Source organism: Oncorhynchus mykiss, chromosome 1 (assembly GCF_013265735.2).
Source record: "Oncorhynchus mykiss isolate Arlee chromosome 1, USDA_OmykA_1.1, whole genome shotgun sequence".
In the NCBI taxonomy this organism is placed as follows: domain Eukaryota; kingdom Metazoa; phylum Chordata; class Actinopteri; order Salmoniformes; family Salmonidae; genus Oncorhynchus; species Oncorhynchus mykiss.
Window position 1 is genome coordinate 13,574,449 of NC_048565.1, and position 27,937 is coordinate 13,602,385.

Sequence of the window (27,937 nt, forward strand, 5' to 3'; positions counted from 1 at the left end):
TGACATGGTGGTTCTATACTAACCCTACTAATGATAATGACATGGTGGTTCTATACTAACCCTACTAATGATAATGACATGGTGGTTCTATACTAACCCTACTAATGATAATGACATGGTGGTTCTATACTAACCCTACTAATGATAATGACATGGTGGTGCTATACTAACCATACTAATGATAATGACATGGTGGTTCTATACTAACCCTACTAATGATAATGACATGGTGGTTCTATACTAACCCTACTAATGATAATGACATGGTGGTTCTATACTAACCCTACTAATGATAATGACATGGTGGTTCTATACTAACCCTACTAATGATAATGACATGGTGGTTCTATACTAACCCTACTAATGATAATGACATGACTTATTATTAGAATGATGATCATAATGACAATAAGAAGGAGATCAAGAAAAAGGAGCGTTATTATTGTTATTATAAACATAATTTTTCTGACCATTTGGAAAAGTCTGTTCTAACAAAAAGAAGGGTAAAGCCTTTATTACAGCAAAGATTAAAAACAGACACAATTGTCAAATTATTTACTAGTTGTGTGAAGTTTGGTGCTCACGGAGTCAGCAGGTCGTTAAACACTCAAACAGGCAACAGAAGCAGGATCAGTCTCATTTCTGTCGATACAGTATGTTGATGATTTATAAAGCCAGGCACATTTAACAGTTAGGCTATTGACCTAATTAAGTTGGGGTTGTTTTCTCATCTCCTCATTCTGCTGCTGCCTCAACTGCATTGTTTTTCTTAACACCAATATGCTGGTTAACTTTGCTATTATGCTCATAGCAACATGGTCTAGGAAAAGGCTCCAATTCAACAGAGCACTGATGTGTTTCAGAACCGCGGACAGCGACCGCTATCCAATGCGGGAGAAAGCACATTTGTTATTAAATAATATTATTTGTATTAGTGTTGACTCATTGTTCTTATGTCATATAACCATATACAATTTCAGTAGCACAAGACTTGGACTGTGCCATCCCAAAGGCCTCCACAATGGATCAGTCCACTCAGACAGGTGTCTTGTGCACCATTATATATATATATATACATACACACACACACACACAGCTAAAGCTCGACCAAAGAAATCTTGGTCGACCAACTGCCGATCGACCACACAATCGGCCAGCCGACTAATTGGGGTCAGTCCTAATAAACATATTTTAAAAGTTATAACCAAGCCTGTGACATTTTCACCACCATCAAATGTCCTCAGAAAGTGTGTGGCTGCTTACCGGCATGACTCTGCTCTTTGCCTTGTGTTTTCTGTAACTGGGCCCCGTTAGTGAGACAGGCTGGAAAGAGAAAGACATGCAGACAGACAGACAGACAGACAGGCAGACAGACAGGCAGACAAGCACACAGATGGACAAACAAGCACACAGACAGACAGACAGACAGACAGACAGAGAGACACAGACAAGCACACAGACAGACAGACAGACAGAGAGACACAGACAGACACAGACAGACAAGCACACAGACAGACAGACAGAGAAAGACAGACAGACAGACAAGCACACAGGCAGACAGACAAGCACACAGGCAGACAGACAAGCACACAGGCAGACAGACAAGCACACAGGCAGACAAGCACACAGACAGACAAGCACACAGACAGAGAGACAGACAGAGAGACAGACAGACAGACCCAGAAAAGCACACAGACAGACCCAGACAAGCACACAGACAGACAAGCACACAGACAGACAGAAAAGCACACAGACAGACAGACAGACACAGACAGACAAGCACACAGACAGACAAGCACACAGACAGACAAGCACACAGACAGACAAGCACACAGACAGAGACAGAAAAACAGACAGACAGACAAGCACACAGACAGACAGACACAGACAGACAGACAAGCACACAGACAGACAGACAAGCACACAGGCAGACAAGCACACAGACAAACAAGCAAACAGACAGACAGACAGACAAGCACACAGACAGACAAGCACACAGACAGACAAGCACACAGACAGACAAGCACACAGACAGAGACAGACAGACAGACCCAGACAAGCACACAGACAGACAGACAAGCACACAGACAGACAGACAAGCACACAGACAGACAGGCAGACAGACAAGCACACAGACAGACAAGCACACAAACAGACAAGCACACAGACAGACAGACAGAGACAGACAGACAGACAGACAAGCACACAGACAGACAAGCACACAGACAGACAGACAGACAGACAAGCACACAGACAGACAGACAAAGCACACAGACAGACAGACAGACAGACAGACAGACAAGCACACAGACAGACAAGCACACAGACAGACAAGCACACAGACAGACAAGCACACAGACAGACAAGCACACAGACAGACAGACAGACAGACAGACAAGCACACAGACAGACAGACAAGCACACAGACAGACAAGCACACAGACAGACAAGCACACAGACAGACAAGCACACAGACAGACAAACAAACACACAGACAGACACACACACACACAGACAGACAGACACACCCACACAAACAGACACACACACCCACCCACACAGACAAACGCGCACACACATACACGGACAGACAAGCACAAAGACAGACACACACAGACAAACGCGCACACACATACACAGACAGACACATAGACATGCGAAAGGAAGAACATCAAACTCCATTCATGCACCAAGCACCAGCTGAAATAACAACAACTACAAGAAATTCTAACCTAGAAGAGAAGCCGCAGAGCAAACACAACCAATTCTCTAAGGCAAAGAGGGGGCACCACGAACTACAACAGTGATACACATTCATGAAACACTGTATCACTGAAGAGACGCCCACCAATAAACTGCCTATCCCCTAAGAAAACGCTTGAGCATCTGAGGCATATAAAAATAGAAATATATTTTGTTGGGTCATGATTTGTGCTGCATGTGTGTGTGGGGGGGTGTATGTTTACCCTTGGCGTGGCAGAGAGGCTCTGAACGGTGAAGACCACGGGACTGGGAGCTGTCTTGATGACCTGGACTGCCTCCTCATGACTGGCATTCTGGAGGTCCACACCTGATACCTGACACGCACACATACACACAAACATACACAGACAGACACAGAATAAGAAAAGGGGTCAAAAGAGAGAGAACATGACAAAAAGAGAGAGAGGAGAGAGAGCGAAAGAGGGGGAGAGAGAGAGAGAGGGGGGGGGAAGAGAGAGAGAAAAAGAGAGTGAGAGGGGGGAGAGAGAGAGAGAGAGAGGGGGGGGGGAGAGAGAGAGAGGGAGAGAGGGGGGGTGGGGGAGAGGATACAACAGAGGTCACCAACCTGTCTGGAATTTGCGGTTTGCGTTTCTGTAGCATAGACATGGTGTCGTAAGTAGTGTTCCTCTAGCGTTGCTACAGTGTTGAATTAGCATTCCTGTATCATTCCTGTATAATTCCTGTATCATTCCTGTATCATTCCTGTAGCATTCCCGTATCATTCCTGTATCATTCCTGTATCATTCCCGTATCATTTCTGTATCATTCCCGTATCATTCCTGTATCAATGCTGTGTCACTGCTATAGCATTGTGCTAGCGTTATCTCCTCCTCACCTGCACTATCTTGTCTCCAGTCTTGAGGGAGCGAGTGCGTCCCGCTGGGCTCTCCGGCAGTACCTGTAATTTATTTCATTAATTCAATTCATTAATGAAATAAAAAGATACAAGTTATGATACATTTCTGAATCAATATAAAGATGTAAAGCTACATTCTGGGATTTAAACAAGACCTAAACAGGATACGATACCACTTGTTTTGGTATAAGGCTTCAAAGTCGAGGGAATGTCAGCACGGCGTCACCTGTTTGATAAAGATGCCCTTGAGTTCCTCTCCATTCTTCAGTCTCTTGATGACGCTGTGCCCGCCCACGATGCTGATGCCAAGAGACTCGCCATCCTCCTGCCACACCTCCACTCTGGAAGCACGTGGGCACATGCCAGGGTAAGTTCACACACACACACAAACACACACACACACACACACACACACACACACACACACACACACACACACACACACAGAGAGAGAGAGAGAGAGAGAAAGAGACAGATGCACGTACACACACAGAGAGAGAGAGAAAGAGACAGATGCACGTACACATACACACAGAGAGACAGACGCACGTACACACACACAGACAGACACACGTACACAAGTACACACACACACAAATCCTGTGATCTCCATTTCTCAGGCATCTCGCCTACATCCATTATGTAGCAGAACAGCTCATTAAAGTGTTCATGAGTCATGACTGCTCCCGGGATGAGCCAGGCACACACACAACCATGGCCCTAACTATTATGAGGACGAGTCTCGGACGTCAGAAAAATTTATAATTAGAAAAAATGACAACGTATATACAGTTGAAGTCGGAAGTTTACATACACTAGTAGGAGGTACAGTGAACATCTATAACCACACACTGACAGGCTGCGGATGTGGTGTGCTATTCCACATAGAAGATATTGAGAGAAGGAAATACAGTTGAAGTCTGAAGTTTACATACACTTAGGTTGGAGTCATTAAAACTCATTTTCAACCACTCCACAAATTTCTTGTTAACAAACTATAGTTTTGGCAAGTCGGTTAGATCTACTTTTTGCATGATACAAGTCAGTTTTCCAACAATTGTTTACAGACAGATTACTTCACTTACAATTCACTGTATCACAATTCCAGTGGGTCAGAAGTTTACGTACACTAAGTTGACTGTGCCTTTAAACAGCTTGGAAAATTCCAGAAAATGATGTCATGGCTTTAGAAGCTTCTGATAGGCTAATTGACATCCTTTGAGTCAATTGGAGGTGTACCTGTGGATGTATTCCAAGGCCTACCTTCAAACTCAGTGCCTCTTTGCTTGACATCATGGGAAAATCTGTTCATCCTTGAGAGCAATTTCCAAATGCCTGAAGGTACCATGTTCATCTGTACAAACAATAGTATGCAAGTATGAACACCATGGGACCACGCAGCCGTCATACCGCTCAGGAAGGAGATGCGTTCTGTCTCCTAGAGATGAACGTACTTTGGTGCGAGAAGTGCAAATCAATCCCAGAACAACAGCAAAGGACCTTGTGAAGATGTTGGAGGAAACAGGTACAAAAGTGTCTATATCCACAGTAAAACGAGTCCTATATCGACATAACCTGAAAGGCAGCTCAGCAAGGAAGAAGCCACTGCTCCAAAACCACCATAAAAAAAGCCAGACTACGGTTTGCAACTGCACATGGGGACAAAGATCACACTTTTTGGAGAAATCTGGTCTGATGAAAATTGAACTGTTTGGCCATAATGACCATCGTTGTGTTTGGAGGAAAAAGGGGGAGGCTTGCAAGCCAAAGAACATCATCCCAACCGTGAAGCACGGGGGTGGCAGCATCATGTTGTGGGGGTGCTTTGCTGCAGGAGGGACTGGTGAATTTCACAAAATGGGAGGAAAATTACGTGGATATATTGAAGCAACGTCTCAAGACATCAGTCAGGAAGTTAAAGCTTGCTCGCAAATGGGTCTTCCAAATGGACACTGACCCCAAGCATACTTCCAAGGTTGTGGCAAAATGGCTTAAGGACAACAAAGTCAAGGTATTGGAGTGGCAATCACAAAGCCCTGAAGTCAATCCTATAGAACATTTGTGGGCAGAACTGAAAAAGCATGCGCGAAGCAAGGAGACCTACAAACCTGCCTCAGTTACACCAGCTCTGTCAGGAGGAATGGGCCAAAATTCACCCAACTTATTGTGGGAAGCTTGTGGAAGGCTACCGGAAACGTTTGACCCAAGTTAAACAATTTAAAGGCAATGCTACCAAATACTATTTGAGTTATTTAATATTAAATAACTATTAAATAACACATATGGAATCAAGTTCTAATGAACTTATCCTCTGCAGCAGAGGTAACTCTGGGTCTTCCTTTCCTTTCCTGTGGCGGTCCTCATTAGAGCCAGTTTCATCATAGCGCTTGATGGTTTTTGTGACTGCATTTGAAGAACCTTTAAAAGTTTTACTGACCTTCATGTCTTAAAGTAATGAAGTAAAGTAATGAAGGGCTGTCATTTCTCGTTGCTTATTGGAGCTGTTCTTGCCATAACGTGGACTTGGTATTTTACCAAATAGGGCTATCTTCTATATACCACCCCTACCTTGTCACAACACAGCTGATTGGCTCAAACACATTAAGGAAATAAATTCCACAAATTAACTTTTAACAAGGCATACGTGTTAATTGAAATGCATTCCAGGTGACTTCCTCACGGAGCTGGTTGAGAGAATGCCAAGAGTGTGCAAAGATGTCATCAAGGCAAAGGGTGGCTACTTTGAAGAATCTCAAATATAAAATATATTTTGATTTGTTTAACACTTTTTTGGTTACTACATGGTTCCATATGTGGTATTTCATAGTTTTGATGTCTTCACTATTATTCTGCAATCTAGAAAATAGTAAAAATAAAGAAAAACCCTGGAATGAGTAGGTGTGTTCAAACTTTTGACTGGTACTGTGTATATAAACTCTGTGAAGGGAGTAGTACACATGAGATCTTCAGTTTCTAGGCAATTTATCACATGGAATAGCCTTCATTTCTCAGAACAAGAATAGACTGACGAGTTTCAAAAGAAAGTTATTTGTTTCTGTCCATTTTAAGCCTGTAATCGAACCCACAAATGCTGATGCTCCAGATACTCAACTAGTCTAAAGAAGACCAGTTTCATTGCTTCTTTAATCAGAATAACAGTTTTCAGCTGTGCTAACATAATTGCAAAAGGGTTTTCTAATGATCAATTAGCTTTTAAAATTATAAACTTGAATTAGCTAACACAATGTGCCATTGGATCACAGGAGTGATGGTTGCTGATAATGGGCCTCTGTACTTTTTTTTAAAATTTATTTATTTTACCTTTATTTAACCAGGCAAGTCAGTTAAGAACAAATTCTTATTTTCAATGACGGCCTGGGAACAGTGGGTTAACTGCCTGTTCAGGGGCAGAACGACAGATTTGTACCTTGTCAGCTCGGGGGTTTGAACTCGCAACCTTCCGGTTACTAGTCCAACGCTCTAACCACTAGGCTACCCTGCCGCCCCCTGTACGCCTATGTAGATATTCCATATTCCAGCTACAATAGTCATTTACAACATTAACAATGTCTACACTGTATGATGATCAATATGATGCTATTTTAGTGAACAAAAAATGTGATTTTCTTTCAAAGACCAGTGGAATCATGAACAGTGGTTTGTTCATTATGTTCGCCTTCCTGTATGTGTACCAGTGGAATCATGAACAGTGGTTTGTTCATTATGTTCGCCTTCCTGTATGTGTACCAGTGGAATCATGAACAGTGGTTTGTTCATTATGTTCGCCTTCCTGTATGTGTACCAGTGGAATCATGAACAGTGGTTTGTTCATTATGTTCGCCTTCCTGTATGTGTACCAGTGGAATCATGAACAGTGGTTTGTTCATTATGTTCGCCTTCCTGTATGTGTACCAGTGGAATCACGAACAGTGGTTTGTTCATTATGTTCGCCTTCCTGTATGTGTACCAGTGGAATCACGAACAGTGGTTTGTTCATTATGTTTGCCTGCCTCTATGTGTACCAGTGGAATCATGAACAGTGGTTTGTTCATTATGTTTGCCTGCCTCTATGTGTACCAGTGGAATCATGAACAGTGGTTTGTTCATTATGTTTGCCTGCCTCTATGTGTACCAGTGGAATCATGAACAGTGGTTTGTTCATTATGTTTGCCTGCCTCTATGTGTACCAGTGGAATCATGAACAGTGGTTTGTTCATTATGTTTGCCTGCGTACCCCGGATATGCCTTTTTAAAAGCACATTCACCACGCTCTCAAACAGCTAACTCTGCCCCCTCGTGGCACAGGCCGGGAATGGCACAGGCACAGGCACAGGAATGGCCCTCGTGGCACAGGCACAGGAACAAACAAAACCAGCTTGCAGTCGGCTCAAGTAGGCAATAGAGACCCTGCTGTGTTTGCGAAATGCCGGACAAAAGGCCATTTTAAAACGATCCATCGACTCCTGCCGTGTCTAACAGACAACCCCCACACAAACATAAAACGACACTCGGAGAAGGAGTGCACAAGCTTATAGATATGTCAGTCTGTCAGGTGGGTCTGTCGGCAGGGCTCTGGCTAATATTACCTAGCCAGCTAGAACGATGACGCAAGAAGCAAAAGCTAATGTTAAACGGAGCCTACCTCAGCAGGAGCAAAAAATACGCTACTAAATTCACACAATAACTTTGCTTTACAGAGAGTAGGCTACTGAGGAAGACAGTGATGATGTGGCGCTCAGTGGTGAGGCTGAGGCGGGACGCATGCAGGAGGGAGGGAGCATAGGAAAAAGTTAGTACCGTGGTTCCCAAACTGAAGGTCGTGGCCCCATGTGGGGACCCCTGAGAAAATCTGTACTAATCTTATCAAACAAGTTAGGAACTTAAACACATAAGATATGTTTCATATATGAACATCTCCCATTGACCCATCTTCCTTATAGGCCTTACATTAAAATGCAATAAACACGCAAACAATAGTTCCAAAAAATGTCCTACGTTTTCATTTCGTCTCTGATACTACAGTGCATTGCGAAAGTATTCGGCCCCCTTGAACTTTGCGACCTTTTGCCACATTTCAGGCTTCAAACATAAATATATAAAACTGTATTTTTTTGTGAAGAATCAACAACAAGTGGGACACAATCATGAAGTGGAACGACATTTATTGGATATTTCAAACTTTTTTAACAAATCAAAAACTGACAAACTGGGCGTGCAAAATTATTCAGCCCCTTTACTTTCAGTGCAGCAAACTCTCTCCAGAAGTTCAGTGAGGATCTCTGAATGATCCAATGTTGACCTAAATGACTAATGATGATAAATACAATCCACCTGTGTGTAATCAAGTCTCCGTATAAATGCACCTGCACTGTGATAGTCTCAGAGGTCCGTTAAAAGCGCAGAGAGCATCATGAAGAACAAGGAACACACCAGGCAGGTCCGAGATACTGTTGTGAAGAAGTTTAAAGCCGGATTTGGATACAAAAAGACCTCCCAAGCTTTAAACATCCCAAGGAGCACTGTGCAAGCGATAATATTGAAATGGAAGGAGTATCAGACCACTGCAAATCTACCAAGACCTGGCCGTCCCTCTAAACTTTCAGCTCATGCAAGGAGAAGACTGATCAGAGATGCAGCCAAGAGGCCCATGATCACTCTGGATGAACTGCAGAGATCTACATTACATTGTAATGTTATACCCCTGAAAGGATGGAAATATGACAAATGATTCACACGGACACATACAGTGCCTTGCGAAAGTATTCGGCCCCCTTGAACTTTGCGACCTTTTGCCACATTTCAGGCTTCAAACATAAAGATATAAAACTGTATTTTTTTGTGAAGAATCAACAACAAGTGGGACACAATCATGAAGTGGAACGACATTTATTGGATATTTCAAACTTTTTTAACAAATCAAAAACTGAAAAATTGGGCGTGCAAAATTATTCAGCCCCCTTAAGTTAATACTTTGTAGCGCCACCTTTTGCTGCGATTACAGCTGTAAGTCGCTTGGGGTATGTCTCTCTCAGTTTTGCACATCGAGAGACTGAATTTTTTTCCCATTCCTCCTTGCAAAACAGCTCGAGCTCAGTGAGGTTGGATGGAGAGCATTTGTGAACAGCAGTTTTCAGTTCTTTCCACAGATTTTCGATTGGATTCAGGTCTGGACTTTGACTTGGCCATTCTAACACCTGGATATGTTTATTTTTGAACCATTCCATTGTAGATTTTGCTTTATGTTTTGGATCATTGTCTTGTTGGAAGACAAATCTCCGTCCCAGTCTCAGGTCTTTTGCAGACTCCATCAGGTTTTCTTCCAGAATGGTCCTGTATTTGGCTCCATCCATCTTCCCATAAATTTTAACCATCTTCCCTGTCCCTGCTGAAGAAAAGCAGGCCCAAACCATGATGCTGCCACCACCATGTTTGACAGTGGGGATGGTGTGTTCAGCTGTGTTGCTTTTACGCCAAACATAACGTTTTGCATTGTTGCCAAAAAGTTCAATTTTGGTTTCATCTGACCAGAGCACCTTCTTCCACATGTTTGGTGTGTCTCCCAGGTGGCTTGTGGCAAACTTTAAATGACACTTTTTATGGATATCTTTAAGAAATGGCTTTCTTCTTGCCACTCTTCCATAAAGGCCAGATTTGTGCAATATACGACTGATTGTTGTCCTATGGACAGAGTCTCCCACCTCAGCTAATAGGCTGTGTGTTTGCTAATAGGCTGTGTGTTTGTAGATGGACTGAGGTGAATGAACCAACAGCAGCCAAGGTCATAATGGCTGGTGTTAATGCTTGTTTTTGCTGTTCTCCAAATAGAATTTGAACACTTTTTTTTTTATTGTATAGAAATGAAGTAAATTAGTTTAAACTTTCCCCAAAACAATGCTGGGGGGAAACCTTCCCTCCCCACCTTTTTGGAAAGTTGAAGCTCATTTACTGCATTTCAATATAATAAAAAAAAACATCCAAATTCTATTTGGAGAACAGCAAAAACAAGCATTAACACCAGCCATTATGACCTTGGCTGCTGTTGGTTCATTCACCTCAGTCCATCTAATAACACTAAAACACAAACCCTGGTTATGGCCCTGCACACTACCACACACACACTCACGCAGGTCCAGGTACACTGCAGTTATGATCACATTGCTCTCTATTAGGTGGGCCTGGAGTTTGACATTTCTTTTAACTGTGAGAAGTTATCATCCAGGTTCCAAACTACACGTTTAATAACGATTCTTTCCCCAGTCCTTCTGTACCCGATAAACTAAAAACAAACCGTGACCCAAAAAACAAGGTGAATTTAGTGAATCTGTTAAACGTTTCATTAAAAAAAGATACTTTGTCAGTATCCACTTGGACACATAGACAGACAGACAAACGGACACACATGGACACAGCCCTTACCTGCGTGGGGGTCCCCAGTGACTGAAGGCAGGGGTCTCCTCTCCCTCTCCTTCCTCCCTCTCAGGTAGATCACTGAGAGCATACGCCAAGATGTTGTTAACCACTAATTGATTTGAATGTATTGTCCCTGTACGTTCACCTGTTCTGTATCTACACGCTGGCAGCTTCCTGCTGACCTCTTGCCAGCTCCCCCTTGCAAGAGAGGTTTCTGACCCCAAGGGTCTTTTCCCAGGTAACGAAAGGTTAAAGAGTGACTGAACACGTCGATTGGAACATGTGTTTTTCTGTTGCTCATTAGGAAAAACTATATTTCGGTCTTGGAGGGGTGTTTCCTGACCGATTCTGGGTTTGGTTAATTATGTTTGTCCCCCATGAGACACTTTAAATAACAACCAGAGGTAATGGTGAATGTAGAATGTGTGTGTGTTGACTGTGGCTCTACAGTGAGTTCTGTTGTCCTACCTGTGTCGTCCTCCTCCCTGGCCCCTCCTCTTTCTCCTCTCTGTGCCAATCAAATGCACCGAGCTAGAGGAGAACACATCAACCATTAGGTATATCAATCAATCTATCCATTCATAAATGAATCAACCACTTTACTGTACCAGTTGGAATATTGGTAGTGCAGTACGATACGTTGTTCAGTTTTGATACTGTATTATTATTATGTATGTACCGCGTGAGGATATGACACGGCAAGACATTTTTGCAACTTATTCCCTCTGTTTATACAGCAGCACTGGAAATAACACAACCCTTTAGGTTCCCCAGGTAGAAATGTTCCCTCCTACAATATGTGCGGCTAGTGGGTCTGTATAACCATTCAATTTACATAATTTACTCTGCAATAAACCTCATACCTTAACAGGGATCGTATGTATCAAGCATCTCAGAGTACGAGTGCTGTTCTAGGATCAGCTTCCCTGTGTGTTCATGTAATATTATTCATAATGATCTAAAAAGGCAAAACTGACCTGAAATCAGCACCCCTACTCTGAGACACTATGAATACAGACCTTTCAGAGTAACGAATCCCGATTTAACTAGTATGTGATCTCCTATTCCAACGGGCAAAGACGAGCTGATAAATTGAATTTGGTATCCATCTCAAGTGACAAGAGATGTAGTCGAATATGAATGAGGCTGTTATGGACGTGAGTGAGACTTATGGACAGGCTGTTATGGACAGGCTGTTATGGACGTGAGTGAGGCTGTTATGGACAGGCTGTTATGGACGTGAGTGAGGCTGTTAGGGACAGGCTGTTATGGACGTGAGTGAGGCTGTTATGGACAGGCTGTTATGGACGTGAGTGAGGCTGTTATGGACAGGCTGTTATGGACAGGCTGTTATGGACAGGCTGTTATGGACAGGCTGTTATGGACGTGAGTGAGGCTGTTATGGACAGGCTGTTATGGACGTGAGTGAGGCTGTTAGGGACAGGCTGTTATGGACGTGAGTGAGGCTGTTATGGACAGGCTGTTATGGACGTGAGTGAGGCTGTTATGGACAGGCTGTTATGGACAGGCTGTTATGGACAGGCTGTTATGGACAGGCTGTTATGGACAGGCTGTTATGGACGTGAGTGAGACTGTTATGGACAGGCTGTTATGGACGTGAGTGAGGCTGTTATGGACGTGAGTGAGGCTGTTATGGACGTGAGTGAGACTGTTATGGACGTGAGTGAGACTGTTATGGACAGGCTGTTATGGACGTGAGTGAGGCTGTTATGGACGTGAGTGAGACTGTTATGGACAGGCTGTTATGGACGTGAGTGAGACTGTTATGGACGTGAGTGAGGCTGTTATGGACAGGCTGTTATGGACGTGAGTGAGGCTGTTATGGACGTGAGTGAGTCTGTTATGGACACGAGTGAGGCTGTTATGGACGTGAGTGAGACTGTTATGGACAGGCTGTTGTGGACGTGAGTGAGGCTGTTATGGACAGGCTGTTGTGGACGTGAGTGAGGCTGTTATGGACGTGAGTGAGGCTGTTATGGACAGGCTGTTGTGGACGTGAGTGAGGCTGTTATGGACGTGAGTGAGGCTGTTATGGACGTGAGTGAGGCTGTTATGGACAGGCTGTTGTGGACGTGAGTGAGGCTGTTATGGACGTGAGTGAGGCTGTTATGGACGTGAGTGAGGCTGTTATGGACGTGAGTGAGGCTGTTATGGACAGGCTGTTATGGACGTGAGTGAGGCTGTTATGGACAGGCTGTTATGGACGTGAGTGAGGCTGTTATGGACAGGCTGTTGTGGACGTGAGTGAGGCTGTTATGGACGCGAGTGAGGCTGTTATGGACGTGAGTGAGGCTGTTATGGACAGGCTGTTGTGGACGTGAGTGAGGCTGTTATGGACGTGAGTGAGGCTGTTATGGACGTGAGTGAGGCTGTTATGGACGTGAGTGAGGCTGTTATGGACAGGCTGTTATGGACGTGAGTGAGGCTGTTATGGACAGGATGTTATGGACGTGAGTGAGGCTGTTATGGACAGGCTGTTATGGACGTGAGTGAGGCTGTTATGGACAGGCTGTTATGGACAGGCTGTTATGGACGTGAGTGAGGCTGTTATGGACGTGAGTGAGGCTGTTATGGACAGGCTGTTATGGACGTGAGTGAGACTGTTATGGACGTGAGTGAGGCTGTTATGGACAGGCTGTTATGGACAAGCTGTTGTGGACGTGAGTGAGGCTGTTGTGGACGTGAGTGAGGCTGTAATGGACGTGAGTGAGACTGTTATGGACGTGAGTGAGACTGTTATGGACAGGCTGTTATGGACGTGAGTGAGACTGTTATGGACAGGCTGTTATGGACAGGCTGTTATGGACGTGAGTGAGGCTGTTATGGACGTGAGTGAGGCTGTTATGGACAGGCTGTTATGGACAAGCTGTTATGGACAGGCTGTTATGGACAGGCTGTTATGGACGTGAGTGAGGCTGTTATGGACGTGAGTGAGGCTGTTATGGACAGGCTGTTATGGACAGGCTGTTATGGACGTGAGTGAGACTGTTATGGACGTGAGTGAGACTGTTATGGACGTGAGTGAGACTGTTATGGACAGGCTGTTATGGACGTGAGTGAGACTGTTATGGACGTGAGTGAGGCTGTTATGGACAGGCTGTTATGGACAAGCTGTTGTGGACGTGAGTGAGGCTGTTGTGGACGTGAGTGAGACTGTTATGGACGTGAGTGAGACTGTTATGGACAGGCTGTTATGGACGTGAGTGAGACTGTTATGGACAGGCTGTTATGGACAGGCTGTTATGGACGTGAGTGAGGCTGTTATGGACGTGAGTGAGGCTGTTATGGACAGGCTGTTATGGACAGGCTGTTATGGACGTGAGTGAGGCTGTTATGGACGTGAGTGAGGCTGTTATGGACAGGCTGTTATGGACAGGCTGTTATGGACGTGAGTGAGACTGTTATGGACGTGAGTGAGACTGTTATGGTCGTGAGTGAGACTGTTATGGACAGGCTGTTATGGACGTGAGTGAGACTGTTATGGACAGGCTGTTATGGACGTGAGTGAGACTGTTATGGACAGGCTGTTATGGACGTGAGTGAGGCTGTTATGGACGTGAGTGAGGCTGTTATGGACAGGCTGCTATGGACAGGCTGTTATGGACGTGAGCGAGGCTGTTATGGACGTGAGTGAGGCTGTTATGGACAGGCTGTTATGGACGTGAGTGAGGCTGTTATGGACGTGAGTGAGGCTGTTGTGGACGCGAGTGAGGCTGTTATGGACGTGAGTGAGGCTGTTATGGACAGGCTGTTATGGACAGGCTGTTATGGACATGAGTGAGGCTGTTATGGACGTGAGTGAGACTGTTATGGACAGGCTGTTATGGACGTGAGTGAGGCTGTTATGGACAGGCTGTTATGGACGTGAGTGAGGCTGTTATGGACGTGAGTGAGGCTGTTATGGACGTGAGTGAGACTTATGGACGTGAGTGAGTCTGTTATGGACAGGCTGTTATGGACGTGAGTGAGGCTGTTATGGACAGGCTGTTATGGACAGGCTGTTATGGACAGGCTGTTATGGACGCGAGTGAGACTGTTGTGGACGTGAGTGAAGCTGTTATGGACGTGAGTGAGGCTGTTATGGACAGGCTGTTATGGACAGGCTGTTATGGACAGGCTGTTATGGACGTGAGTGAGGCTGTTATGGACGTGAGTGAGACTGTTATGGACAGGCTGTTATGGACGTGTGTGAGGCTGTTATGGACAGGCTGTTATGGACGTGAGTGAGGCTGTTATGGACGTGAGTGAGGCTGTTATGGACAGGCTGCTATGGACAGGCTGTTATGGACGTGAGCGAGGCTGTTATGGACGTGAGTGAGGCTGTTATGGACAGGCTGTTATGGACGTGAGTGAGGCTGTTATGGACGTGAGTGAGGCTGTTGTGGACGCGAGTGAGGCTGTTATGGACAGGCTGTTATGGACAGGCTGTTATGGACATGAGTGAGGCTGTTATGGACGTGAGTGAGACTGTTATGGACGTGAGTGAGACTGTTATGGACAGGCTGTTATGGACGTGAGTGAGGCTGTTATGGACAGGCTGTTATGGACGTGAGTGAGGCTGTTATGGACGTGAGTGAGACTGTTATGGACGTGAGTGAGGCTGTTATGGACAGGCTGTTATGGACGTGAGTGAGGCTGTTATGGACAGGCTGTTATGGACAGGCTGTTATGGACGCGAGTGAGACTGTTGTGGACGTGAGTGAGGCTGTTATGGACGTGAGTGAGGCTGTTATGGACAGGCTGTTATGGACAGGCTGTTATGGACAGGCTGTTATGGACGTGAGTGAGGCTGTTATGGACGTGAGTGAGACTGTTATGGACAGGCTGTTATGGACGTGTGTGAGGCTGTTATGGACAGGCTGTTATGGACGTGAGTGAGGCTGTTATGGACAGACTGTTATGGACGTGAGTGAGGCTGTTATGGACGTGAGTGAGGCTGTTATGGACAGGCTGTTATGGACGTGAGTGAGGCTGTTATGAACGTGAAGAGAAGTCAAGTCCTTTGGGCTCCTTTCGGTTGAATAGAAATCGGGCGGGAGGAGAACATTTAAAAGGTGGGACTGTCCGTCCCTAGGGAGGGGGTGCGTCATGTTGTGCCAGGCATTTTTCTTCCCCGATACACTCGACTTGAGCGGGTTGAGTCACTGACGTGATCTTCCTGTCCGATTTTGCGACCCCTTGGGCGTGTGCGGTGGAGAAGATCTTTGTGGGCGATACCCGCGCCCATCACAGCCTCCAGTATCTATGCGTTGGGGGGCTAGGGTCAGTCTGTCCTATCTGTTCTGTGTGAACTTAAGTAGTTCACCTTTGCACCCCCTCCCTCTCTTTTTTTTTTGTCCCTGCTGGTCATCTATACAGGTTTGAACATCTTGAAGAACGATCTGGCCTTAATGGCCATATGTACTCCTATAATCTTCACCCAGCACAGCCAGGAGAGGACTGGCCACCCCTCAGAGCCTGGTTCCTCTCTAGGTTTCTTCCTAGGTTCCTGCCTTTCCAAGGAGTTTTTCCTAGCCACCGTGTTTCTACATCTGCATTGTTTGCTGTTTGGGTTTTAAGGCTGGGTTTCTGTATAGCACTTTGTGACACCTCCTGATATAAAAAGGGCTTTATAAATACATTTGATTTGAATCAGGTTTGTTAGTGCTAGTGCAAAAACAAGTTGGGAAACACTGTCCAATCCTGTATTTTCAGATAATGGTTCAGATATACTGTATGTATGACTGACTCAGGCAACGTCACTGGAGTCACTGCCTGCCATACCATCATGTTACCAGCAGAGGGGGCGCCAAGCCTACTAGAGAGCCAGAGAATGAGCAGATCAACTACATTTTTGAGAATTCATGTAATGACATGTAACTCTTACTCAACCCACTGTCTGCTATAAATTACACTAAACCAGGTAGATTACATTCTATTCATTTTGTCATTTCAAACTTTTAGATTTTTAGTTTTTTTGTGCATGTTTCCACCGAAAATAGCTTCTGGCCTTCAGAAAAGCTTTCACTAAAAGGAAGAGGTGGCGTAAAAGAGGCCGACGTACGGGCACCCTGACACATAAATCATTTGGCAAACGTACAGAACAAACTGAACAAGCTCCGGTCGAGACTATCCTATCAACGGGACCTGAAGAACTGTTTCACGGAGTCGTGGCTGAAAAAAGACATGGATGATATGCAGTATCAGTCAAAGGTTTGGACACACCTACACATTCACAGGTTTTTCTTTCATTTTACTATTTTCTACATTGTAGAATAATAGTGAAGACATCAAAACTATGACATAACACATATGGAATCATGTAGTCAACAAAAAAGTGTTAAACAAATACAAATATATTTTATATAGTAGCCACCCTTTGCCTTGATGACAGCTTTGCGCACTCTTAGCATTCTCACAACCAGCTTCATGAGGTAGTCACCTGGAATGCATTTCAATTAACAGGTGTGCCTTGTTAATTTGTGGAATTTCTTTACATCTTAATGCATTTGAGTCAATCAGTTGTGTTGTGAAAAGGTAGAGGTGGTATACAGAAGATAGCCCTATTTAGTTAAAGATCAAGTCCATATTATGGCAAGAACAGCTCAAATAAGCAAAGAGAAATGACAGTCCATCATTACTTTAAGACATGAAGGTCAGTCAATCTGGAAAATGTCAAGAACTTTTAACGTTTCTTCAAGTGCAGTGGCAAAAACCATCAAGCGCTATGATGAAAGTGGCTCTCATGAGGACCGACACAGGAAAGGAAGACCCAGAGTTAACTGGCGCTCATGAGGACCGCCACAGGAAACGAAGACCCAGAGTTACCTCTGCTGCAGAGGATAAGTTCATTAGAGTTAACTGCACTTCAGATTGTAGCCCAAATAAACTTGAGCCATGGACATTAGACCGGTGCAAATCTGTCCTTTGGTCTGATGAGTCGTAATGTGAGATTACGTCTTTGTGAGACGCAGTGTAGGTGAACGGATGATCTCCGCCTGTGTGGTTCCCACCGTCAAGCATGGAGGTGGTGGTGTGATGGTGCTTTGCTGGTGACACTGTCTGTGATTTATCTAGGGACAATGACACAAAACTCCAGGCTGTGTAAGGGCTATTTTACCAAGAAGGAGAGTGATGGAAGCTAATAATTTCACAACAACTACCTTATACTGCAAAATACTGCATAGTTTCCTAGGAACGCGAAGCGAGGCGAGGCGGCCATCTCTGTCGGCGCCGGAATATAGCCACGTTATCATTACTCATTGTGTGTTTATTATTATGTGGTTTTAATTTTCTATTATTTCTCTATTTTCTTTCTCTCTGCATTGTTAGGAAGGCCCATAAGTAAGCATTTCACTGTGTCTACAGCTGCAGTTTACAAAGCATGTGACTAATATTTTTTGGATTGAGTGTTGGTATTTTGTAAAACATTTAAACCAATATTGGTATTCCGAAGAAGAGCGGTACTAACTCTGTGTCTGTGAGGATGAGTTCTGATCTTCCGTTCCTGGAGTCTGAGTCCGCCTCGCTGTCCCCAGTCTCCACCCAGGAATTCACAGACTGACCTAGAGAGAGCTGATCAAAGAGGGCTCTGGACTCCAGCTTCTCCACAGTACCATCTCCACCTTTCTCCTCCACCTGTCAAGATGGCAAGACAAAATGGTTTCATCCTGTCCCCAGCCACACTCCCACCACCTTCTCCCTAAATAACAACGGTCAGCACCGTGAATGTATAGCAGTAACATGTTTAATATAATACTGACCCAATAAGCAACGGTGGTCTTCATTCAACATCATAGTGCCCTCAAAGCGCATCAATAAGCTAAGGATCCTGGGACTAAACACCTCCCTCTGCAACTGGATCCTGGACTTCCTGACGGGCCGCCCCCAGGTGGCGAGGGTAGGTAGCAACACAACTGCCATGCTGATCCCCAACACTGGAGCCCCCAGGGGTGTGTGCTCAGTCCTCTCCTGTACTCCCTGTTCACCCATGACTGCATGGCCAGGCACGACACCAACACCATCATCAAGTTTGCAGATGACACAACAGTGGTAGGCCTGGTTATCGACAACGAAGAGACAGCCTATAGAGAGGAGGTCAGAGACCTGGCCGGGTGGTGCCAGAATAACAACCTATCCCTCAACGTAACCAAGACTAAGGAGATGATTGTGGACTACAGGAAAAGGAGAACTGAGCACGCCCCCATTCTCATCGACAGGGCTGTAGTGGAGCAGGTTGAGTGCTTCAAGTTCCTTGGTGTCCACATCAACAACAAACTAGAATGGTCCAAACACACCAAGACAGTCGTGAAGAGGACACGACAAAGCCTATTCGCCCTCAGGAAACTAAAAAGATTTGGAATGGGTCCTGAGATCCTCAAAAAGTTCTACAGCTGCAACATCGAGAGCATCACTGCCTGGTTGCATCACTGCCTGGTATGGCAATTGCTCAGCTTCCGACCGCAAGGCACTACAGAGGGTAGTGCGAACGGCCCAGTACATCACTGGGGCTACGCAGCCTGCCATCCAGGACCTCGACACCAGGCGGTGTCAGAGGTAGGCCCTAAAAATTGTCAAAGACCCCAGCCACCCCAGTCATAGACTGTTCTCTCTACTACCGCATGGCAAGCGGTACCGGAGTCGAGGACAAACAGGCTTCTCAACAGTTTTTACCCCCAAGCCATAAGGCTCCTGAACAGGTAATCAAATGGTTACCCAGACTATTTGCATTGTGTTCCCCCCAAACCCTTCTTTTACACTGCTGCTACTCTCTGTTTATCTTATATGCACAGTCACTTTAACTATACATTCATGTACATACTACCTCAATTGGGCCAACCAACCACTGGGCTATCTGCATTGTGTCCCACCACCCACCAACCCCTCTTTAAACGCTCCTGCTACTCTCTGTTCTTCAAATATGCATAGTCACTTTAACCATATCTACATGTACATACTACCTCAATCAGCCTGACTAACCGGTGTCTGTACGTAGCCTTGCTACTTTTATAGCCTCGCTACTGAATATAGCCTGTCTTTTTACTGTTGTTTTATTTCTTTACCTACCTATTGTTCAACTAACACCTTTTTTGCACTATTGGTTAGAGCCTGTAAGTTAGCATTTCACTGTAAAAGGTTTACACCTATTGTATTCGGCGCACGTAACAAATAAACTTTGATTTGCTGGTCATTTATGAACATCTTGGCCATGTTCTGTTATAATCTCCACCCGGCACAGCCAGAAGAGGACTGGCCATCCCACATATGCTCTCTCTAATTCTCTCTTTCTTTCTCTCTCTCGGAGGACCTGAGCCCTAGGACCATGCCCCAGGAATACCTGACATGATGACTCCTTGCTGTCCCCAGTCCACCTGACTGTGCTGCTGCTCCAGTTTCAACTGTTCTGCCTTATTATTATTCGACCATGCTGGTCATTTATGAACATTTGAACATCTTGGCCATGTTCTGTTAGAATCTCCACCCGGCACAGCCAGAAGAGGACTGGCCACCCCACATAGCCTGGTTCCTCTCTAGGTTTCTTCCTAGGTTTTGGCCTTTCTAGGGAGTTTTTCCTAGCCACCGTGCTTCTACACCTGCATTGCTTGCTGTTTGGGGTTTTAGGCTGGGTTTCTGTACAGCACTTTGAGATATCAGCTGATGTACGAAGGGCTATATAAATACATTTGATTTTGATTTGATTTGAGAGATTGACTAAAGTCTAGTGTGTTCCAGCTAGGCTGGAGTAAGTCTGCACACACAGTCTGCCCCCTGTTGGCCAGCACTGATGTAGAGGTGGAAGCCAGACATCTGTCGTCTGACTTGCCAAGGCACAATACTACAGAGGAGTAGAGCATTCACCTGCTCCTGAGCTCCAGAGAGGACGGTGGGGGCTCTGTTGACCCTCACCCACTCTCCCCACGACGGTGGAGGTTTTCTGGGGTAGGAATCCACGGTTTGCCCCTCTCTAGCATTCACATCCACCACGTCCTCCTCTTCCTCTTCATCCACTACCGTTTCCCTCTCCTCTCCTGGAGGGAGGGGGATGGTGGTCAGGGTAGGAGTTGGGGTGGGGTTAAAACTCTTAGGTCAAGGTGGGAGTGGGGTTAAGGCTCCCAAGGATGACGGTGGGGGATGGTTTAAGGGTCAAGGCAGGGATCAGAGGTGAGACATAGCGCGAGAATGCCACTGTCCAAGATCAGCTCGGTTTCGTCCTCTTCCTGTCCAAGGACTTCTGGGAGGATGGAGCAATCGCTAAACCCCTGGAGAAACACACATTTGTGTTCCAGACATTCTAATGTACTGCAGTTGTATTGAGGAGTGACCCTGCAGTGCAGATACCTTTAACTGCAATAGATTGAATTGGGGCCCCATTGTTTTAGGAGAAATGTAAAGGAACAACTGGAGGTATGTCGTCACAATAGGTGCTTCAAATCAAATCAAATGTATTTATATAGCCCTTCGTACATCATCTGATATCTCAAAGCACTTTGGCAAGAAGCACGTTTAAGACCAACCTTGTCTGACTGAGAATGTTGTGCGTATATATATATATATATATCAAAAGAGAACCTGACTGTTTTACGCAAACATACACACACACAAAACCAAAGGATGTACGACCAATGATGGCTACAATTAGCTGGGCTAGGTTCTCTCTGTCTCTCTCTCTCACACACACACCCCAAAACTTGTGGTGGCCGAGCCAATCTCAGCCAGAGGTACTTAGGAGCTGTGTCCTTAGAACGCACTTAAGTTATCCCGTGAAGCTGAGAGAGTACTTTTATCACTGCTCTCCCCTCAGACCGTCCCGCCGACTCAGCGCCTTTCAACCCGATAAGGGGAGAAGGAGAGGAGCTCTTCCCAACACCCAGACCCCCCCCCCCCCCCCCGGACAATTTACAGTGAGAAATGTGCCGAGTCTAAAAACTTAATGGTACAATTAGTCTCATTTCTGGTGGATTTACGGCCGGCCGCCACTTTGACTCCCACGCGCCGCCATTACATCTTTACTCAAATTCAAGGGTAATATGGGACAGGGAGTGGGGGGGAGGGTGGGAGAGAGAAAGATAGAGATGAGAGAGAGCGAGGGAAATAACCTTAATGGCACAATTAGTCTCATTTCATTTCTGGTGGATTTACGGCTGACCATCACTTTACTTCCCACGCGCCATCATTACATCTTTACTCAAATTCAAGTTAATATGGGACAGGGAGTGGGGGAGGGGGGAGAGAGAAGAAAGAGGAGAGAGAGCGAAAGAGAGGAGAGAAAGGAAAGAGAGAAAGAGAGGGTGGGAGGTAGTGAGAGAGAGGGAGAAAGAAAGAGAGAGGGTGGGAGGTAGTGAGAGAGGGAGAAAGAAAGAGAGAGAGAGAGAGAGGGTGGGAGGTAGTGAGAGAGATGGAGAAAGAAAGAGAGAGAGGGTGGGAGGTAGTGAGAGAGAGGGAGAAAGAAAGAGAGAGAGGGTGGGAGGTAGTGAGAGAGAAAGAAAGAGAGAAAGAGAGTGGGAGGTAGTGAGAGAGGGAGAAAGAAAGAGAGAGAGAGAGGGTGGGAGGTAGTGAGAGAGAGGGAGAAAGAAAGAGAGAGAGGGTGGGAGGTAGTGAGAGAGAGGGAGAAAGAAAGAGAGAGAGAGGGTGGGAGGTAGTGAGAGAGAAAGAAAGAGAGAAAGAGAGTGGGAGGTAGTGAGAGAGGGAGAAAGAAAGAGAGAGAGGGTGGGAGGTAGTGAGAGAGAGGGAGAAAGAAAGAGAGAAAGAGAGTGGGAGGTAGTGAGAGAGAAAGAAAGAGAGAAAGAGAGTGGGAGGTAGTGAGAGAGGGAGAAAGAAAGAGAGAGAGGGTGGGAGGTAGTGAGAGAGAGGGAGAAAGAGAGAAAGAGAGGGGGGGAGGTAGTGAGAGTGTAGGAGATATGGAAATATAGAGAGAGAGATGGGAGGGCTATGCATCACCTCTGTAGGGCTGCCTCAACAACTGTATTGATACCAGCTCTTAATTAGTGTGCTTGCTTCAGCGTCTATTCAGTCACTACAACTTACACTGAGTGTACGAAACATTAGGAACACTTGCTCTTTCCATGACAGACTGACCAGGTGAATCCAGGTGGTCTTCCCTTATTGATGTCACCTGTTAAATCCACTTCAATCAGTGTAGATGAAAGGACATCCAGCCAACTTGACACAACTGTGGTAAGCATTGGAGCCAACATGGGGGCCAGCATCCCTGTGGAACTCTTGACACCTTGTAGAGTCCATGCCCCAACAAATTGAGGCTGTTCTGAGGACAAACGGGGGTGCAACTCAATATTAGGAGGATGTTCCTAATGTTTTGTACATTCAGTGTATTTTGCCCTCCTACGGCCTCCTCCACGTCTCCTGATGTACTGGCCTGTCTCCTGGTAGCGCCTCCATGCTCTGGACACTAAGCTGATCGACACAGCAAACCTTCTTGCCACAGCTCGCATTGATGTGCCATCCTGGATGAGCTGCACTACCTGAGCCACTTGTGTGGGTTGTAGACTCTGTCTCATGCTAACACTAGAGTGAAAGCACCGCCAGCATTCAAAAGTGACCAAAACATCAGCCAGGAAGCATAGGAACTGAGAAGTGGTCTGTGGTCACCACCTGCAGAACCACTCCTTTATTGGGGGTGTCTTGCTAATTGCCTATAATTTCCACCTGTTGTCTATTCCATTTGCACAACAGCATGTGAAATGTATTGTCAATCAGTGTTGCTTCCTAAGTGGACAGTTTGATTTCACAGAAGTGTGATTGACTTGGAGTTACATTGTGTTGCCTTTATTTTTTTGAGCAGTATATATATATATATATATATATATATATATATATATATATATATATATATAAGGAAATCCAGACAATTGCTTGCATTGGGAAAAGTAAAACAAAGAAACAAGAAATAGACGCACAAAATCAAAAAGACAAAGAAACCTTTTGAAATGGTTGAATAAATGTGTGGATCATCTCTGTCAAATTCATCTTCCTTTGGGACAATGAAGTTGTATTGTTTAAAAAACATCTCCCAAATCAAGTAAGTAAAGACCCTGATCTCTCACGTACCACCAGTGGCTTGCGGATGCCCAGGTAGACTGTTCCAGATGGGGCAGCATTCAGCACCTCCACTGCCTGGGACAGGCTCACCGTGTCCAGGTAGGTGTCGTTGACAAACACCAGCTGGTCCCCGGGGAGCATGTACCCATGGCGCTCTGCCACACTGCCGGGCACCAGGGAGTGGATGACGATGACCGAGCCTGCCCTGTCCAGAGGGTCCTGCAGAGGGCAACACAGGAAGTAGAAACACGTTAGAGTCCATGGACAGAGAGAGCAGGTGGAGATACGTTTTTTATTCTTTTTATTGAGGATGGGTCACTACCGAGACAAGGGTGTCATTTACAAGAGAAGCATGTGAACATGAACACACACAATTTAATACACATCATGAAAGATAATACCAACACAATGAATACAACATGATGAATCAAAACAAACAACTATTACATATCACCTTCCTTACACTCCATCTAAACAAGCAAGTCTAATTTCAATTTGAAGGCCATCCCATGAGCTGGGGGCATACAATCTAAAAGCACTTTTCCTCAGGTCAGTGGAGACCCGCGGGACCTCCAGAAACAGCCAGACCCGAGAGCAGATCAGCCAGTCCCGAAAGCAGATCAGCCAGTCCTGAGAGCAGATCAGCCAGTCCCGAGATCCCGAGCAGATCTGAAAATGGTTGGATCCCCAATTTAAACGTTAAATGAGGTAGTAATCTGAAGAACCGATTTATATACAAAACGTAGCCAATGCTGGGCCCTTCTGGTAGCCAAAGACTCCCCGGCAACAGAACTATACAAAACGCAGTGTAATAGACAATACAATGGTTTCAAAGGAACCCCGGTATGCCCTCTGTACCAGTACCGCCTGTATATTGTCTCGCTATTGTTGTTTTACTGCTGCTCTTTAACTACTTGTTACTTTTATTTCTTGTTCTTATTGGTATTTTTTTTAACTGCGTTGTTGGTTAGGGGCTTCTATGTAAGCATTTCACTGTTGTATTCGGCGCATGTGACTAATAACATTTCATTTGATTTGAAAACAGGCTGTCCTTCCTTCTACTTTCCAAAGTGAGGCATGATTTATTTCTATAAAAGAAACCAATCTTAACTCAGCCTTTTTGTCCATTTTTCAACGTGTGTTTTAAAAGAGAGTTTAATCGGCAATCCAAGTACTTATAATAGGGAACTTTGTCAATTTGGGGTCCTTTCAATCTGCAAATATGAGACCTAGAGAACAACATAAACTTGGTTTTATTAGCATTTAGCACAAATTTAAGATGAGTGATTTTTGTATTGAGTCAAAACCATGCTGAAGGTCATGAATGGCACAGAAGTAAATAACTATAGGATCCACATAGAGATGAATGTTACAGGTTTTATCAGACAGACCAATATTATTTACAGAAATAGTGATGAGAACAGGCCCAAAAACGTTTCATAATATTGAGGACACTAGAATTGATGCCATCAGTAAGCACACATTGTGTCCTGTCCGCTCTTGAACCAATTGTAACATGCCTGATTTACACCTATCTCAGACAACCTTTGAACAAGTAAGAAATGGTGAACCGTATCACACACCTTGGACAGGTGAATAAATAAAGCAGCACGTTGTTTTTTATTGTCTAAAACACATCATCTACGACAGGGATGGGCAACTCCAGTCCTCAGGGGACGGAGAGATGTCACACTTTTATTGTCTAAAACACATAACCTACGACAGGGATGGGCAACTCCAGTCCTCAGGGGACGGAGAGATGTCACACTTTTATTGTCTAAAACACATCATCTACGACAGGGATGGGCAACTCCAGTCCTCAGGGGACGGAGAGATGTCACACTTTTATTGTCTAAAACACATAACCTACGACAGGGATGGGCAACTCCAGTCCTCAGGGGACGGAGAGACGTCACACTTTTATTGTCTAAAACATATAACACATCATCTAAAACAGGGATGGGCAACTCCAGTCCTCAGGGGACGGAGAGACGTCACACTTTGTCCACATCCCTAGAAAACACAGCTGATGATGATGAGGTGATTATTGGATTGAGGTGTGTCAGCTGGGACTGGGGCAAAAGCGTGACACCAATCAGGCCTCCGACGACTGGTCTAAGAGTGTAGACGCTGAAACACTGCTATGTCAAGGTCTAAAAACAGTCTGGTGCTGATTAAGTATATCATGACAAGTTTAAAAAGAGATAAACAGGACTCTAAAACAAGGCAAGATAGCTACCGTAGTTAACCGAGTCAGAAGGATGGAGAACAGGGGGACAAGAAGAGAGAGACTGATAGCAAGAGAAAGAAAAGAAAGACAGAAAAAGAAAGAAAGAGAGAAAGACCGAGAGAAAGAAAGAGAGGGGAGTGAAAGAATGAGAGACATAGACAAAGAACGAGAGTCACAAGCACACACACAGTCACAAGCATGTTGACACTCACGCGTTGACACTGACAAACAGTAAGGCACACACACGTGGAGAAGACGCACGTGGACAAGACGCACGCACGTGGAGAAGACGCACGCCCGTGGAGAAGACGCACGCACGTGGAGAAGACGCACGCACGTGGAGAAGAAACAGCAGTTCCAGAAAAGATGTCTCTGGGTCTGTCTTTCACACAAAATGTGACAGGTTTCTGACGGGTCACTTCGCTAACAGTAACCACTAGCAACATTAGCCGTGTCCTTGAACAGTCCATCGCCAATAAAGCAAAGGAGGTGAATGGAGCTGATCTGGGGAGAAACAGTTGCTCTGTGTGTGTGTGTGTGTGTTCGTGCATGCACGCAACCTGTGTGTGTTCACGAGTGTGTGTGTGTGTGGCTACGTTCATGTGTGTGTTCGTGCATGCACGCGTCCTGTCTGTGTGTTCATGAGTGTGTTTGTGTGTGTGTTCATGAGTGTGTTTGTGTGTGTGTGTGTGTCTCACTACAGCATCAGTATAGGAATGCAACAGGAAAAAGGATTGGCACGGTGGGAATGCATCAAACCCACACGTTTTCTATCAGACCTGGGTCGAAAACAGTTTTTGTGATCTTTGATATTGGCCTAGCTTGCCGCAGCATAATGGAACCAATGGAATACCCCCAAAGTGCAAACCCACTAAGATAAATGAAGCAAACCTAAACTATTTAAAAGAAAAACCCTTTCCACACCCAGGTCTGGGTTACTTGCTAGCCTGGCCCTATGCTGAGCCATGGGGAAGTTGAGAGCACTAGCAGAAAGCTCTGCTCGTTCCATCACCATCCTACAGAGAGTTAGGTACATTTATGGAATGGCCAAAAACAGCCACACATCCCCTCTCAGGCCAAGTGTCACTGGTATCAATCACGGCCTGGACAGCCTGCGCCATAAAACTGTAATTCAGCACCAATTTAATGCCTCACACAATATATTAGACGACCCATATGGGCGGCTTTTAATGTGACGATCACGATATAAAAGTGATTAACAAGTGGTTATTTATATAAAAACTAAAGCTATACAAGTGTAATTAGTGGGGAGAGTTAGGTACCAGTATGGGAAGATACAAGTCATTACCATCATGACTCTGTCCATGGAAGCAGCAGAGAAAGGGAGTGTGTGTGTGTGGCTACGTTCATTTATGTGTGTGTGTGTGTGGCTACGTTCATGCATGTGTGTGTGTGTGTGTTTGGTTGCAGCTCAATGGGAGTCACGTTCAGGGCGCACACACACACACACACACGCACACGCGCACACGCACACTTGCACAAGCCTGCACACATGTATGTGCTGCATGCCAAGCAACCTGGTTCCAGAGTGGCCACATCTAGATCTGACTTTATTTCACCTTTATTTAACCAGGTCGGCCAGTTGAGAACAAGTTACAACT

At 45.2% G+C, this 27,937-nt stretch overlaps 2 protein-coding genes across 3 annotated transcripts in view; both read right to left on the reverse strand.

Moving 5' to 3' along the window:
• Window positions 1-1,212: 1,212 nt before the first annotated feature.
• On the reverse strand, window positions 1,213-11,110 carry LOC118939516 (inaD-like protein). 2 transcript variants are annotated; one of them, XR_005036476.1, is made up of 5 exons: window positions 11,036-11,110; window positions 3,846-3,960; window positions 3,599-3,661; window positions 2,967-3,077; window positions 1,213-1,323 (listed from the first exon to the last, which is right to left on the reverse strand). XR_005036476.1 is itself a non-coding variant. In XM_036946449.1 (4 exons), exons 1-4 carry the CDS (start codon window positions 3,978-3,980, stop codon window positions 1,231-1,233), a joined length of 402 nt encoding a protein of 133 aa, XP_036802344.1. In that variant the 5' UTR covers window positions 3,981-3,992; the 3' UTR covers window positions 1,213-1,230. The 2 variants fall into 2 exon arrangements, 1 of the variants encoding a protein (XP_036802344.1); XM_036946449.1 differs by lacking the exon at window positions 11,036-11,110 and having other exon boundaries at window positions 3,846-3,992.
• A 7,350-nt stretch (window positions 11,111-18,460) lies between these two features.
• The window catches only part of LOC110527678 (inaD-like protein), a 142,413-nt gene continuing 132,936 nt past the window's right edge, over window positions 18,461-27,937 (reverse strand). The window contains exons 17-18 of the mRNA XM_036989307.1: window positions 24,095-24,304; window positions 18,461-18,667 (exon numbers count right to left, since the gene is read on the reverse strand). Of these exons, the coding sequence (XP_036845202.1) occupies window positions 18,461-18,667; window positions 24,095-24,304 (417 nt within the window). The remainder of the gene's footprint in view (window positions 18,668-24,094; window positions 24,305-27,937) is intronic.

Coding starts and splice junctions, on each gene's coding strand:
- LOC118939516 (XM_036946449.1), bottom strand. CDS start 3,980: ATGTGCCCACGTGCTTCCAGAGTGGAGGTGTGGCAGGAGGATGGCGAG. Junction 3,662..3,845: donor AGGGCATCTTTATCAAACAG/GTGACGCCGTGC, acceptor AATAAATTACAG/GTACTGCCGGAGAGCCCAGC. Junction 3,078..3,598: donor CTGGAGACAAGATAGTGCAG/GTGAGGAGGAGA, acceptor TGTGCGTGTCAG/GTATCAGGTGTGGACCTCCA.